General features: G+C 32.5%; 2 protein-coding genes across 3 annotated transcripts; both read left to right on the top strand.

Moving 5' to 3' along the window:
• Positions 1 to 3,149: 3,149 nt before the first annotated feature.
• Positions 3,150 to 8,222, top strand: LOC100797501 (acetylornithine aminotransferase, mitochondrial). Of its 2 annotated transcripts, none has more exons than XM_006583453.4 (4): positions 3,150 to 3,557; positions 4,144 to 4,623; positions 6,579 to 7,013; positions 7,436 to 8,222. In XM_006583453.4, exons 2-4 carry the CDS (start codon positions 4,183 to 4,185, stop codon positions 7,961 to 7,963), a joined length of 1,404 nt encoding a protein of 467 aa, XP_006583516.1. In that variant the 5' UTR covers positions 3,150 to 3,557; positions 4,144 to 4,182; the 3' UTR covers positions 7,964 to 8,222. The 2 variants fall into 2 exon arrangements, with proteins under 2 accessions (XP_006583516.1, XP_003529021.1); XM_003528973.5 differs by having other exon boundaries at positions 3,152 to 3,367.
• Positions 8,223 to 8,241: 19 nt separating this feature from the next.
• Positions 8,242 to 14,811, top strand: LOC100780335 (cytochrome P450 714C2). Its single transcript, XM_003530070.5, has 5 exons — positions 8,242 to 9,376; positions 10,152 to 10,378; positions 10,852 to 11,093; positions 11,269 to 11,641; positions 14,281 to 14,811. Exons 1-5 carry the CDS (start codon positions 9,082 to 9,084, stop codon positions 14,704 to 14,706), a joined length of 1,563 nt encoding a protein of 520 aa, XP_003530118.1. The 5' UTR covers positions 8,242 to 9,081; the 3' UTR covers positions 14,707 to 14,811.
• The last annotated feature ends 853 nt before the right edge of the window (positions 14,812 to 15,664 follow it).

Raw genomic sequence — 15,664 nt, 5'->3', positions numbered from 1 at the left:
GGTGGCGGTTGATGACAACAACAGTGATGATGACGACGATCATGGTGGTAGTTGTAACAGTGATCATGGTAGTGACAATGATAGTCATAGTGATGGTGATATGTTAATTGAGATATTTTAGGAATTGATAATTGAGATCTTTATGAATAGGTTTGTTGTTTGGTTAATCTTTTAGATATTTGATGATGTATTAGATTATAATTTGAAATTTTAAATATTTTAATCTTAATCATTTATTATTTTTAATCTTGATTTAATGATTGTTCTCATGTTCTCACATAAGATAGTCTTTTCACGTTAGTTGTAGTCATACTCTTTGTGCGCATAATATTGATAAATAATAATTATTTCATAATGTACTTTTGAACAATATTTTGTTTTTAACATTCAATGAAGTTGTTTTAAAAATATATTTTAATTTTAGAAAGTACTTTTCATAATTTTTAATAAATGAAGTTGTGTTCTAAAAGCACTTTCTAGAGTAATTTTTGTTTTTTCTTAACATTCTAGAAAGTACTTTCTAGAATACTATTTTATGTTCCATAAATTAATTTTCAGAATGTTAAAAAAAATACGAAAAATTCAAACAAAATACTAGAACCATTGAAAATCCCATATAAAAAAATTGTACAATACTTGACCAATTGAAGAGAAAACATATAATCAATGTTAGACCTACAATTTGTAAGACTCTAAGAAGCATTCTCTTGCAATAACTTTGGACAAAATTAAGATATAGTGGTATATTATTGCATATATAAAATGAAAGACATCAATGCCATTGGTATGAGTGAATAAAATAAATCAAGAAGAAAAGTGTTTGAGAGCATAAACATAATGCAATTGAATTTGAAAGATGAAAAAACTCTAATGCAAGAGTAAGAGAGGAGCAAAGGGAGACTAAAACAAAAGATCCAAGGGAGGGATAATAAAATAGATGAGAGAGTGTAATGAAAGAAAGGATGAGTGTGTTATTGTGCTGAAAATGAGAGTCAAGAGAGAAAAGAAGATTTGAAAGGGGAGGGTTAATTAACTAGTGGATTTAGCCGTTGCTATTGGCACCTCACTTATTTACTCATACACTTCCCCCCCCTAAAATACCATCATCTCTTTCTCGTTCGTGTATAATCCTATCGGCCATTCTCCTTCAACAACAAAATGAAAAAAACACCCTTCTGCTAAACAATGCTTTTATCCCATCTAATGAGCAATATAATTTATTTATTAGATTGTTGCTTAATAATTGTCCCGTTTAGTTTTTGCTTTTACCCCTTCCTTTTATTGTTTAGATGTCTATGTTTTTAGTTGAAAGTTTATTGGCGGGACAAATATTTCTCAAGAAAAGGTTTGTCGATTTTCAATTTTATAAGCCTCGTGTACTGTATTTCGCCATTCCATTTTTATGCATAAACAATTCTATTAGGAGCAATATTGTTGGCTTTAAATTTGATACCTGCACCGTCGCTTGTCTCGTAAGAAATACATACGATACATTTGTTAGCTAAATTCTTCTACAAATTTATGAGACATAGAAAGCAGCTAAGTGCAGTAATTTTTAGATACAATTCCTTTTCTATATAATGCGTCAAATTCTCATGTAAGAGATTAGATTTTATCTTTCTTCAAAAAAGCTTATAGTTAAAAATATAGGGAGAAAACTTTATGCGACCAAGTTCTTTTTGTGAAAAGTTAAACTAATTTAAACCTGGACCAAAGTTTACAGAATTCGAATTAATAGATACGCTTCATTATAAAGTGATGTATAATAGCTAATAAGTCCTCCATGCTATACTAAATATCTCTCTTGAATATGGTGAACATAGATTGGGTTGGACTCCGTTTGACTAAAACCAATCACTTAACCTAATAAAAAAAATTTCGGATTGGATTAAATTGAATTTGAGAAATTTTTTACCAAGCTCAACCAAAATTAATCCGGTCATAAATGATTTGGATTGTGTTTGGTCAACTGGGTCAAATTATTTTAAAAATAATTTTATTTTGCAAAATTTAAATTTAAATAAATTATGTAAAAATTAAAACAAATTGAATAATAAGTATCTATTAGTCTCAAATGGACTTTTTTAAAATTTAATTATTTTGTGGCTTATAACTATCATCCTTCATGTCCATAGTCAATTTGTCCAAAACATAATATATCTCACCATTTTGAAGGTATTTCTCATTTGAAGTACTTCACACACCCAACAATAATGATACAAAATAAAATTGAAAGCAATAATACAGTTTGTTGGACAATAAAATAAAATTGAATCTTAATTTTGTATATATTATTATTATTTTAAAATAATATATATGTTCAAATTGGGTTGGGTCATGGGTTTGAAATACAAAATTCATTACCCACCAATTTAGTATTGGGTTGGGTCAACTTTGACCTAAACACTTAAAAAATTCAAGCCAATATGTTCACATTAGGTTGGGTTCGCGGGTCACCTGGACCCATGAATATCCCTAATTTTGAAATCAACAATAACTAATACGTCTCGGTCAAGCGGTGCATTTTTACTTTTCATAAAATCTTAAATATGTTTTTGGGACCAAAAACATACTTGCACTTTTTTAACGTCTTTTAATTAATAGTACGTGTAAGTTTGCGTTTTTTTAATTTTGGTCTCTATAAGATATTTTGGTTATTTTTAGTCTTGTAAGCTTGCATTTTTTCAATTTTGGTCCATGTAAGTGTAAACTTATGAGGACTATAAAACGATTAAAATTGAAAAAATACAAGCTTATACAGACTATAAATGAATAAAAAATTTTGCAAGAATCCAAATAGAAAAAATGCAAACTAAGAGGAACTAAAATAAAGTCATAAGGAACAAAAATAAAAAATGATAACTTACATAAAACAAAAACATATTTAATATTTCACAAAAGAGGGAGGAATTAAAAAAAATTTAAAAAGAAAGAAAGAAAAGGTGCTTTAAGTAAAGAAGGAGATACGAATAGCACTTTAATATTTATAGAAAGTTGTAGCTATAATATAAAAGCCCATAATACACATTAATCTCCAAGAATAATTACCACATTAAAACAACCTTATGGTTTCCCTAAAATTTAGTATATCCCTAAGGTCGGAATAAAACGTGAGCCGCCAAGCATAAATATCACCTAACAACAGTATCAGAATTTTCTATTTTTCTTGCTTTATTTTATTCCACACGCATGCAAAAGCAACTTTTTAAAATTATTTACTACTATATTTTATTACTAACTCTCTCTCTCTCACTAAGCTACACCTTTTGTCTCTCTGATTTTTCTCAGCACACACTTGAAAGCGAGAACACCCTTGTTTGTTTTAGCTCCTAAGTTGGAAGCTTGTAGATTGATTTTCACTGCCAAGGTGTTGTTTTTGCTTTATCACACAGCATCAATTGTTAATCTTTGAGAAATTATTATTATTATTATTGTTTACTGTATAAAATTAGAAATTGTTGTTAGTGTTTGCAAAATGAAGGTCGAAGGGAACCACCAAATGGGACTTTGATTTCCTTTGAGACTAATGCATGCTAGATTGAAATCAGAGGATAAGGGTATCCCAATTCTTATTCACCAAAAAGCAATTGTTATGATTTGAACTTTGAAGTTATGCTTGTTATCTTATTTGAATTGGGGGAAGAAGGTCTTGAATCTGATTGATTGTGAATTAAATTTGTGTTATTTTATAGTACTCACGAGGTGAAGACTGAAAATCGATTAGTGTTATATCAATGCTGGTTTCTTTCTCAATTACCAAACTTTTTGTTTTTTTTACTTTGTTGAGTCCAGGGAGTGTAGTTTTGCATAGAAAGCTGCATCAGAGTTTTGCTTTGTTGAGTCCTGCTTTCACTTTGGGGTATAGTTGTTTTGGGGTTAGGTTTTCTGTGGTGTTTTGTGGTTTGTTTACTGGTCAAATTTGTCATGCATTTGAATTTGATTCGAAATCTTAATTTAGTTAGTGTTTTTTTTTCTCTTTCTTTTCTGCAAGTTGCTCTCTTTGGCATTTCCAGTTGCCAATGTATCAGTTTTGTTTTGAATAAATGAGGTAACCTGAACCTGAAAATTCTTGCTTCAAGTGGAGGGTTTGAAGTCTGAACTATATGGGAAGCTCATTTGATTTTTTTTTTTTTTTTGTTTCAGCAAAAGAAAGTGAGGGAATCTAACCCTTAATTGAACACAATGAGTTCATTTTACATGTCTCTGAACCCTTCAATTTCTCAATCGTGTTACAAACCCAAGCAATTTTTCAATTTGGAGAGAGAGAGTACTTTGGTGGGAAGAAGTCCTGTTATTCAGATTAGATGCCGGAGGGTTGTGAGTGCGTGTCTTAACGTGGATGTTGATGCACCTGATAGTGGGAAGACAGCATTGGAGAAAACCAAGGATGTGATCGAGATGGAAGGGAAGTTCTTGGTGGGGACATATGCAAGAACACCGGTGGTGCTTGAGAGGGGGGAAGGTTGCAAATTGTATGATGTTGAAGGGAGAGAATATTTAGATTTGAGTGCTGGGATTGCTGTCAATGCACTAGGGCACGGGGATGCAGATTGGTTGAAAGCTGTTGTTGAGCAAGCCGGTACTCTTACTCATACCAGCAACATATTCCACACAATACCTCAGGTTCGGGCATGTTATTATATGTTTGTGAGTTATATCAATGTCTTCATCTGCATAAAAGTCATGGGAAACTTTATGTTTACCTATCAGTACCTTAGGTATGGGCATACAGTGAGTTGTGTATTTGCATCTGAGTTTATTTCTATATCATCTTCAATTTGCATAGGTATCATGGAAAAAATCTGGAATAAACTACTGCTATTTATTTATTTTTGGTTTGTTTAAGACACTAGTTTTCTTAAAAACAATTAATCTGGGCAACAAATTTTCTATTTGTTTCATTAGTGGTTTATTATAAATAATTCAAACTTACATAATTTAGCCTTGTTTTGGATTTTTTGATCTGTGAAGTTGTGCATAATTTTGGAAAGCTTTGAAGAGATTTTTCAACGGTTGGAGCATTGGAGGTGGGAATGCTGGTTTTTATGATTGCTTAATGTGGTGTTTATCAACTATTATTTTAGCTTTAATGGAGATTATGGAAGTAATATTTTACTGGGTTTATGGTGACAAAGGACTAGATTGAAAAGTGTATGCACTTAATATTTTTTTTGAAAAATGTATGGAAAACTTTAAATTTGATGGTGGAACATGGTTCTCTTAATGGTGATCTACCATAGCTTCTGAGAAAAATTAGTTTCCAGGATTGAGTACTTGTTTTATTCCTTACCGTTCACTAAATGAAGAGAAACCCAGTTATTGTTATCAAGCTTTAGTAATCCTTAGAGTATAGTGCTTACACTGTTACAGAATTTTGTAATTCTATAAACTTTAATTTTTCTAGAACTTTAGTAGGGAAAGGAAAACTAAACCAATTTATGAAAATGAAAAAATGTCCCAAATGAATCATAGTGTACATTACATTGTCCTTAGTTATTAGTCTTCATAAGGTGTTAAAAGATTTAGGCTATGATTGATTCAGTTTTCATTTTTTAGTTTTAAAAGCTATTTTCTAAAATTGTTTTATACTACTTACTAGATTACTTCTCACTCAAAATTGATCAAGTTTTAAAAATTATATTCAAAACAAGAATTTTACAAAGCAAAAAACTGAAACAACTCAAAGATGTTTTCTTTCTCTTTTTCCTTACCAGGCTCTCTAATACATACTTTGATCCAGTCTGAGTTGATTATAGCAGTGGAGTGATTGCTCTCCTTGCAAAGACAATCCATCCTTCTCAACCAGACACTCACATCTCTTCTGGAATTTTTGTTGTGTTGTGCAGTGCAGTGATTGTTTTGCAAGGAAAACAAATTGATTACAAAAATTCCAATCAATGCCTGAAACACTTTCGGAATCAAAGCTCATAATCAACATGCTTGGAATACTTTCATCTCTTCTCCGTCTCTTTTTCTCTTTTTTAATTTTTTTTTATCAAACAATTAGTTTTCTAATTTTTTAGTTTAAGAAAACTAAAAGCTCTTTTAAAAAGGGTACTCAAACATGCCCTTATTTACATCCCTCTCCAATTTTGGACCCTATTGTTCATAGAATCCAGTATATTGTATTTTTCCAATATCAATTTTCTTCTTTCCCTTGTATGTTTGCATAAAGGCTAGTTAATCCTACTTTATATGAATCCTCTCTCACCGTTACTCAATAGAGTTTCAGATTTGAAGATTTCAGCTGCATATATTATATTGCTTTGGAGATTACAACGAAAGAGATTGTCACTGATCATTTGGGTTTTGTAATGTCACTCTTTTATTGTATCTACATTCTGAAAAGGAAAGAAAACAACTTGTTTAGTTTCTGCTTTATCCAATAAGTATATGGTTGTAATGTTATCATGCATGCATATATTATAACTTTATTTTTGTATCTATTTATTTGTAATTGTTTATAGTGGTTCTATTATGCTTTACTTTGGTTCATTTCTTGTAGCAGCATGTTTTGTGTCTGCACAGTGTTGCTTCTACCTTCATTTGTTTCTGTAATTATTTTGGAATTGATGCAGGTAGAACTTGCGAAGCGTCTTGTGGCTTCTTCTTTTGCTGATCGTGTGTTCTTTGCAAATTCTGGAACCGAAGCGAATGAAGCAGCTATTAAATTTGCAAGAAAATATCAGAGAGACACAACTACTGACGGCAAAGAGCCGGCAACAGAGTTCATAGCTTTTAGTAACTGCTTCCATGGGAGAACCCTGGGTGCACTTGCTTTGACAAGTAAAGTGCAATACAGGACACCTTTTGAACCTGTTATGCCTGGAGTGACCTTTCTAGAATATGGAAATGCTCAGGCCGCAGTAGAATTAATTAAGCAGGGCAAGATAGCTGCAGTTTTTGTAGAACCCATTCAAGGAGAAGGTGGAATTTACAGTGCCACAAAAGAATTTCTACAGTCTCTGCATAGTGCTTGTGATGAAGCTGGGGCACTTCTCGTTTTTGATGAGGTATCGAGCATCTAATATTGATATATAACTGTACTTGTATGGTAATAAGCAAATGCCTAGTGTTCCTGAAAATTTTTAAACAGAGATTTGCTCATATAACAGGCAACAGTATTAGTTTTCTCTTTTAATTTTTTTTTGAGTTGCTTTGGAAAAGATTGTCTAATATCTTACTCTTGATGACATTTTCACTTGAAATTGTTGGTTGGTTTATCTATGCCTTATTATTGATTGAATGATAGTGAGAAGAATGAGATTGTCTAGTACCATGACCTTCTATTAAATCCACAAAGATTTCTTAGTTCATAGTGCGGCAAAGTATAGCTGTCATATTTTGAAGTATATTTATAACATGTTTTAGTTATTCCATTTAGTTGTTAATATTATTGTATTTAATTATCATATGCTTTCCTGTGATTTTGTAGGTTCAATGTGGTTTAGGTAGATCAGGGTTTCTTTGGGCCCATGAGGCATTTGGTGTCTTCCCGGATATGATGACCCTTGCAAAGCCTCTTGCTGGAGGCCTACCTATTGGAGCAGTCCTAGTGACTGAGAGAGTTGCTTCTTCTATAAATTATGGTGACCATGGAAGCACTTTTGCTGGAAACCCTCTTGTTTGTAGTGCTGCCCTTGCTGTTTTTGATAAAATATCAAAACCTGATTTCCTGTCGTCTGTATCTAAGAAAGGCCTCTACTTCAAAGAATTACTCAAGCAGAAGTTAGGAGGAAACCAACATGTGAAAGAAATTCGTGGTGTTGGGCTAATCATAGGAATAGATTTAGATGTACCTGCCTCACCCTTTGTCGATGCATGCCGAAATTCTGGCCTTTTAGTATTAACTGCTGGAAAAGGAAATGTTGTCAGGCTTGTCCCACCATTGATCATAACAGAGAAAGAGCTCGAGCTAGCGGCCGACATTTTGTGCAAAACTTTACCAGTTCTTGATAACTAGGAGTGTAAGAGAAAGAGGTTTGGCTTTACAAGCAAAATAGAAAACTTAATTGGTTGTGTATTGTTGAGTAGCTTTTAGATGCCAAAACTTCATGGTTTCCCTTTCATTTAAGATGTCTCGATGGTAAGAATATTTCAGAAATATTGTAGCATTTCTTTGATTATGCGTCCCGGATCAGATGGTTTACATGGTCTATTCTCTTTCTGCAAGAGATTTATTTGGGTATTTTTTGTCATATAAAGTGTAATAATAACTACAAGGTCTTCTGAGTTCCCCTCATAACCGTAGATAAACTATCTTCTTTTGGTAGATGGCTGTTGTTCAGATTCTTCTTTCTCCGTTGGAAAAACTTCTAAAAAAGTCTACCTAGTTTTGTGGTACATTGACTTGTTTTGAATTTTCTTATTTGAAATGAACTTGTGTTGTGTTGCTAACTTTTGGTCTCTTCTTTATCTATATTTTTTCCCCAGAAAAAACTCCTTTAAAGTTATATTTATGTGTCTTGGGCAAATTAACTGAAACATATTTATTTGTTCATTTTAAAATTTAAAGATGGTTATTATTACTTCTTTTTTGGTTACTACTTACTAGTGTAGTTGATAAAATAAGGATTATATAATGCATCAATGGTGCAATCGGAGGATTACTTTTTTTTTATAAAAAAAACTGTCTTGTTATCCCTCTAGGCTCTAGCTATTATGTAAAACTGTACAACCTGTAGCTTGTCCTTGATTTATTTTGATAGAGTTAATTCTAAATCATTTAACGCTTCAATGCCTGCAAGATGGAGAAAAGAAAGATGGATAATTTTTTTTTTTTTTGAGAAGGAAAGATGAATAATTTTTTTTTTTTGAGAAGGAAAGATGAATATTTAATACAATGAGAAAATAAACAAATGAAAAAGATAAGATGGAACCTTAAAAACGATGAATAGAAGAAGCCATGAACCTTAAAAACGATGAAAAAGATAAGATGGAACCTTAAAAACGATGAATATTTAAAACTGCTGACTTTATAGTTTATAATGACCAAGAAACTTAGTCTTACAATTGAATCACGGAGATTCTGTAGTTTTATTGTGTAAACCGAAGGAGCAGGGAAAGGAAAAGAAGGTAGTGATGGAGATGAACACAGTGCAAGTTGTGTTGGTAGCAGTTGTTGTGGTGTTGATACATGTTTTCAATGTTTTATTGTTGAGGTCAAGATCACTGAGAGCAAAGCTTCATAGGCAAGGGATTCATGGTCCTTCACCTCACTTCTACTTTGGCAACATCCCAGAAATGAAGACCCTTTTGCTTCAAGTTCAGTCAGCACCAATCACTCAAGTCAAAGACAAAGATGATCATGATTCTCTTTCTCACAAATGGCCTTTCACCCTCTTCCCTCATATTCAAAAGTGGATCAGCCAATATGGTCAGTTACTTTGGCCAGTCTCATAAACATGTTGTTTCCTTCATTTTATTTGGAGAAATGAATCAACTATCAGTACTCTTTGCAAGTTAATATTTGGTTTTGAATGAACTAAAAAAAAGAAATATTGTTTTAAAAGTTTTCTAGTGAGATTTTGATTATAAAAATTGGAATGTTCTAAATGCAAAATGAAAGCACATACTTGATGTTTTTGTTTGACTTTTTGTTTTTGGGGTCTTTCATATTTTGAGTTTATTGGTTTATCTATGACCAAGCATATTGAAGGCTAAAACACTGAGTTGAGTTTGAGTTTACTAACAGTCTATTATAAACACTTCATGTTCTTGATCTGATAAAGTTGATAGAAATGTTCTATAGGGAGAAACCTTTTCAGATTCCATAGCAATGTATTTTACTGCTTCGGTGCCAAATTTTGGAATAGTTTCACTAGTTCAAAAGGCCCTATTGGCTACAGGCCTGAAAGAATCAAGTTCGCAATTCTCATGTAAAAGGTGAAGATGTTTACCCTACTTGTAGAAGAATGGGTAGAATGGTGTGTTTTAATGACAAGTTTAGACTTGTAATAATAAAAGCCATAATAAAAAATAATCACATACCAAAAAAGAAACCCAGAAAATAATAATACTTTGCAGGAAGTTCTAAAAAGGGTTGGCATAATACTAAATGAATATTTAGTCTCCTAGGACTAATAGGTGATATGATTTTATTGCCGTCCATTTAAAGTCCAACTTTTGATTTCAGTTTGACATGAATGCAGGTCCCATATACTTGTTTTCTTCTGGGACTATACAGTGGCTAATGGTGTCAGATATAGAGATGGTGAAGGAAATCATCATGTACACCTCTTTGAATCTGGGGAAGCCTTCTTATCTGTCCAAAGATATGGGGCCACTCTTGGGCCAAGGTATATTGACATCAAGTGGGCCAATTTGGGCTCATCAGAGGAAGATAATTGCCCCTGAACTATACCTTGATAAGGTGAAGGTAAGTGTATTCTACCCTACCCTGCTGAAGAGAAATGGAATGCTGCATTGGCCATAGAGAAGAAATAAATGCAGAGTTAATTTAAAATTTGGCCCATGAAAGTGACATCTTATGTTGCTTTGGTCCTTGAAAGTGCTCCATGTAGCCGAATGGCATCGTGCAATCCATGTAGCTAAGCTCACCTACTAGGATAAGAGTTTGTTGTTGTTGTTGTTAGTCCTTGAAAGTGCAAGTCAATACAAATCAATCCTTAAAATTGTCAACTTGCTGACAAGTTTACCCTATTCATGGACCAAAGCAACACAAATTGTCAATTTAGGGACCAAATTGTATGTTATCCAATTACGTATGTTGAAGTATTTTGACTTTGAAAACTAACCTAAAACTAATCTACAAGATAGCTAAAAAATGTCAGTTATACTGTATTACAATACGAATCTCATGATTTTCTTTTGCTGTAAATTATGTTGAAGGCAATGGTTAATCTGATAGTGGACTCAACAAATGTAACACTAAGGTCTTGGGAGGCTAGGCTTGAAAGTGAGGGAGCAGTTTCAGAGATTAAAATTGACGATGATTTGCGAAGTTTGTCAGCTGACATAATTGCTAGAACTTGTTTTGGGAGCAATTACATTGAAGGAAAAGAAATATTCTCAAAGCTTAGAGATCTTCAAAAACTCTTATCCAAGATTCATGTAGGAATTCCAGGCTTTCGGTATGTATGCTCATAAAAAGCTTTCATGCTCATCAATCATAAGAGATATAATGTGCATATTTTGCATTGTAATGCTTTCCTTTTACTTTCATCTTTATCATATATTTGTATGTTATGTTCTTTTTCTTGTTAGTGATGCTACTAAAGTGAAAAATGGTGCCATAATCTGTTTTAGATATTTGCCAAACAAAAGCAACAGACAGATGTGGAGATTGGAGAAAGAGATAAACTCAAAGATATCAAAGCTCATAAAACAACGCCAGGAGGAAACTCATGAGCAGGATCTATTACAAATGATACTTGAGGGCGCAAAGAATTGCGAGGGCAGTGATGGCCTATTATCAGACTCCATCTCATGTGACGTGTTCATGATAGATAATTGCAAAAATATATTCTTTGCTGGTCATGAGACTACTGCAATTACAGCCTCATGGTGCTTAATGCTGTTAGCTGCACACCAAGATTGGCAAGATCGTGCTCGTGCCGAGGTGCTTGAAGTTTGTGGAAAAGGTGCTCCAGATGCAAGTATGCTTAGAAGCCTGAAAACGGTATGTTGTACACCGTATGTGCTGAAACTAAATGTTTCCATGAAACATATTAAATTGATAAATTCATTGGTCCTTGGATTAATTTTCTTGGACTTCAACAACTCTGCATGGAATGAAATTTCAATTCAGAGATTTAGATTGGACACAATGCATGAATAACATTTAATGACATTGTAGTTGGAGAAATTTCATTGTACTTTTTAACCATTTCATTTGCATTCTAATCTCCCCAAGAGGAAGAAAACAAGTTGAGAGATCATCATAACATAGTAGATCTATCTGTGCTGTCCAAAGGATTTTATATAAAATTTTCTTGCTCATGATTTTGTTGGCATAAAACAGGCAGTACATGCAAAAAAGTGATACATAGTGTTGAAAATAGGATGGAACAGACAAAAAATAATCATGCTATTTGGCAATTCGTTTATAATAGCCTTGATGGTTTTAATTTGAGAAAAAAAGTAGGAGAGAAGGAAAAAGAACATAGAAGAACTCGAGTTTTAATTTGGAATAGCTAGTACAATATTTTTATTGAATAAGCCTCATATTTAAATACATTTAAATAACTAAATAAAAAGATCATACTCCATTATCTTAGGAATGGTTATTGCCCACTGATAATTAAAAAAAAACAAAATAAAAAGCTAATTTGAAATTTGAAACTAACTTATTCTCTAACAACACAATAACTAATTCAAATTAAAAATCAAAACCTTGACAGCATCTAAGGGTGCTGAAAAATTATTGCTTCCTTCACACGTGATTGAGTCTTCATTCTGCTCAATTCTTTCATCTTTCTCCTTCAAGTGTATCTTCTTGTTTGTATGCTCTTGTGTAATAGGTGCAAATTTTTCTTTATTTGAATTACTTTGGGACTTAGGGGCTGCTAATTTAGAATTTACTTGCTTTTCTTCAACTTTCTGCCTTTTGTGAGACAATTAAGTGATATTCTCTTTTATTGAAAAAAACAATTTGTTCCTCCTCCAACGGATTTAAAGCAAAGCTTTTTCCTCTCATCTTTACTTTGACAATATCCTTGTCTTTTGCGTCTTTAATTAAATAAATTTTGTTTTCGAACAACACCTTATAACCTTTCTCAACTAGTTGTCCAACACTCAACAAATTCTAATCAATTTCAGTAACATACAACACATCAAAAATGAGTTTTGTACCTTTGTTGGTTGAGATTGCTACAGTTCCCTTGCCATTCACACGGATGAACTTGCCATCTCCAACTCGAACCTTCAATATGCATATAATGCTTTGTTCCTTGAATAAATCCTTGTTGTTTGTCATGTGGTTAGTACAACCACTATCAATAAGCCAATTTTGACTTGATTCAATACTAGAGAAACCTGTAGCAGCAAACAGGTACTCCTCCTCCGGATCAACAACCTTTGTAGCTTCACTGTGTGGTTGATTCCTGTTTTTGCAAATAACAGTTTCATGTCCCATTTGATTACACTCACTGCACTTAGCATTATGTATTTTCTGGAGGATGTCCTTTCTTTATGTAGTGTTGTCAAGGCAGATAAGATTTCTTCCAATTTCCTTTTGCATTGGTTGATGCTGAGCTTGCTCCCATTCCATCTAAGTTCTTGTTTTTCTTGTATTTGTTTGCATTCTGGTGCTTGGCTGGTAAAACTCCTTTAACTTTTGATTCTTCCCTCATCAATCTTCTCTGATCTTGAGCATGCAAGGCATGTATCACCTCTGTTGAAGAGATCTTGGACAACTCATTTGTAGTCTCCAAAGTGGATATTGATGCTTCATATCTCTTAGGCACTGTAACCAGAATTTTTTCAGCAATTCTTGAATCTGCAAATATAGTGTCTAACAATTTAACCTTGTTAGTGATGCCAACCAACATGTTCGAGTACCCTATAATTGTCTCGGATTCCTTCATCTTTTGTACCTCAAATTTCTTCATCAAATTTAGTACTTACATGACACGAACGTGCTCATCCCCTTCATACTCTTCCAATCCCAAATTTCTTTGGGTGAATTGAGAGTCATGATCATCTTTTGAGTAACACTAGCAAATAGACATGTCTTTACCTTCGTCTTCTTGGTTTTTTTCTCCTTGTGATGCTTTATTTGGTCCATAATGGGATTTTCAGGCAGCAAGAGACACTTCATAATCCTCTTCCACAGCACCCCACAAATCCAAAGACTCCATGTAAGACTTCATTTTCATTTTCCAAAGGTCATAACTCTCGTCATCAAAGACAGGAGGAGCAATTTGCGAGAAACTAGATTCTCTCGAGAAGGGCGTGGGTTTTAAGTTGGAATAGCTGACACAATATTTTTATTGAATGAGGCTCATATTTAAATACATTTAAATAACTGAATAAAAGGATCATGCTCCATTATTTTAGGAATTGCTACTATCAATAATTGAAGAATAAAATCAGAAACTAATTTAAAATTTGAAACTAACTTATTCTCTAACAACACAATAACTAATTCAAATTAAAAATCAAAACTGCCTTGACAGCATCTAAGGTACATTTAACAACAAGCCTTTTCTGATTTTTTTGTGCCTCAAATTTTATTGTAATTATAGTTGATCATTTCCAAGTTTCATGAGCATTCTTACTGATCTGTGAAGGCCATATATAAAAATGTTACACTTGCAGTTGACCATGGTGATTCAAGAGACTTTGAGGCTTTATTCGCCAGCAGCCTTTGTTGTTAGAACAGCTCTCCAAGGTGTTAATTTAAAAGGCATCCTAATTCCAAAAGGAATGAATATTCAGATTCCAATCTCAGTGCTGCAACAAGACCCTCAACTCTGGGGGCCTGATGCTCACAAGTTTAATCCAGAAAGATTTTCAAATGGGGTGTTTGGAGCTTGCAAGGTTTCACAAGCTTATATGCCATTCGGAATAGGGGCTCGTGTCTGTGTTGGACAACACTTAGCCATGACAGAACTGAAGGTGATTTTGTCTCTCATTCTGTTGAAGTTTCACTTCTCTCTCTCATTAAGTTACTGCCATTCACCTGCCTTCCGTTTGGTTATAGAACCTGGCCAGGGAGTTGTTCTTAAGATGACAAGAATTTAAGCAACAATGTAACAGATGAATGATGAAAACATGCAGGTAATGGGATGGTTGATATAGTCATAAGACATCATTTCTCTAGCTGATGAATGCTAATAAGTTTTTTTTTTTATCCAAATTAGATAATAATATTTTTTTTTTATGAAAGGAAGATATTCTCATACTTCGAAGTTATGAGACGAAGATGATCAAAATTTATCATTTGATGAATTTTTTTAAAGATTAATTTAAATTAAAAAAAACTTAAAAAAATGCAATAACGCATATAACTTTTTTAGTATACATTTTGTTTTCTATTTCGTCCTTTTAAACATCATAAATCTCTAATTTAATTGATTTTAAATATTATAACTTTTGTATTTATTCTCTCTACAATGAGGATTAAATTAAAAAAAAATGTGATATCTGGCATGCATGATTAAGTAAAATATATAAAAAAATAAAACAAAAGACTATTGAATGGATGATTTAACGATTAAAATATTTTATGAATGTCTGATTTTAAAAAATAAATGAGGTATCAAATGATGGAATTATAGACTAAAAAATTAGTTAAATTTAAACTAATTTAATTTCTTTTTTCCATTAAGATACTGATTGATGTAGAAAATATTTTAACATTAAAACATAAAAATGTGGAAATAAAAGTTTTTCATGTTTGATAAAAGAGAATTAAAATATTTTTTCAAGCATGAGATTTTTATAGATATTAGGGGTGGGCAAGTAGGCTAACGGATTGGTTTGCAGGCCTATTTTTTTTTTTTTTTTTAAATGCAATTTTAAAATAGATATATATTTTCTTTTAAAAAAATAACCAAATTTTTAACAAATACTTAATTATAAAAGTTTTAATACAACCAAATAAATTTTCAACATAAATACAAAGATATTTTGGACTCAGCTTTTAAGATTAATTGAGTTTGGGTTGGATTTAATGGGTGGTTGAGGGTTTGCGGGCCAA

The sequence above is a fragment of the Glycine max genome, chromosome 7 (genome assembly GCF_000004515.6).
Source record: "Glycine max cultivar Williams 82 chromosome 7, Glycine_max_v4.0, whole genome shotgun sequence".
NCBI lineage: Eukaryota > Viridiplantae > Streptophyta > Magnoliopsida > Fabales > Fabaceae > Glycine > Glycine max.
Note: the sequence above shows the minus strand (reverse complement) of the source record. Positions and strands in the feature narration are given on the sequence as shown.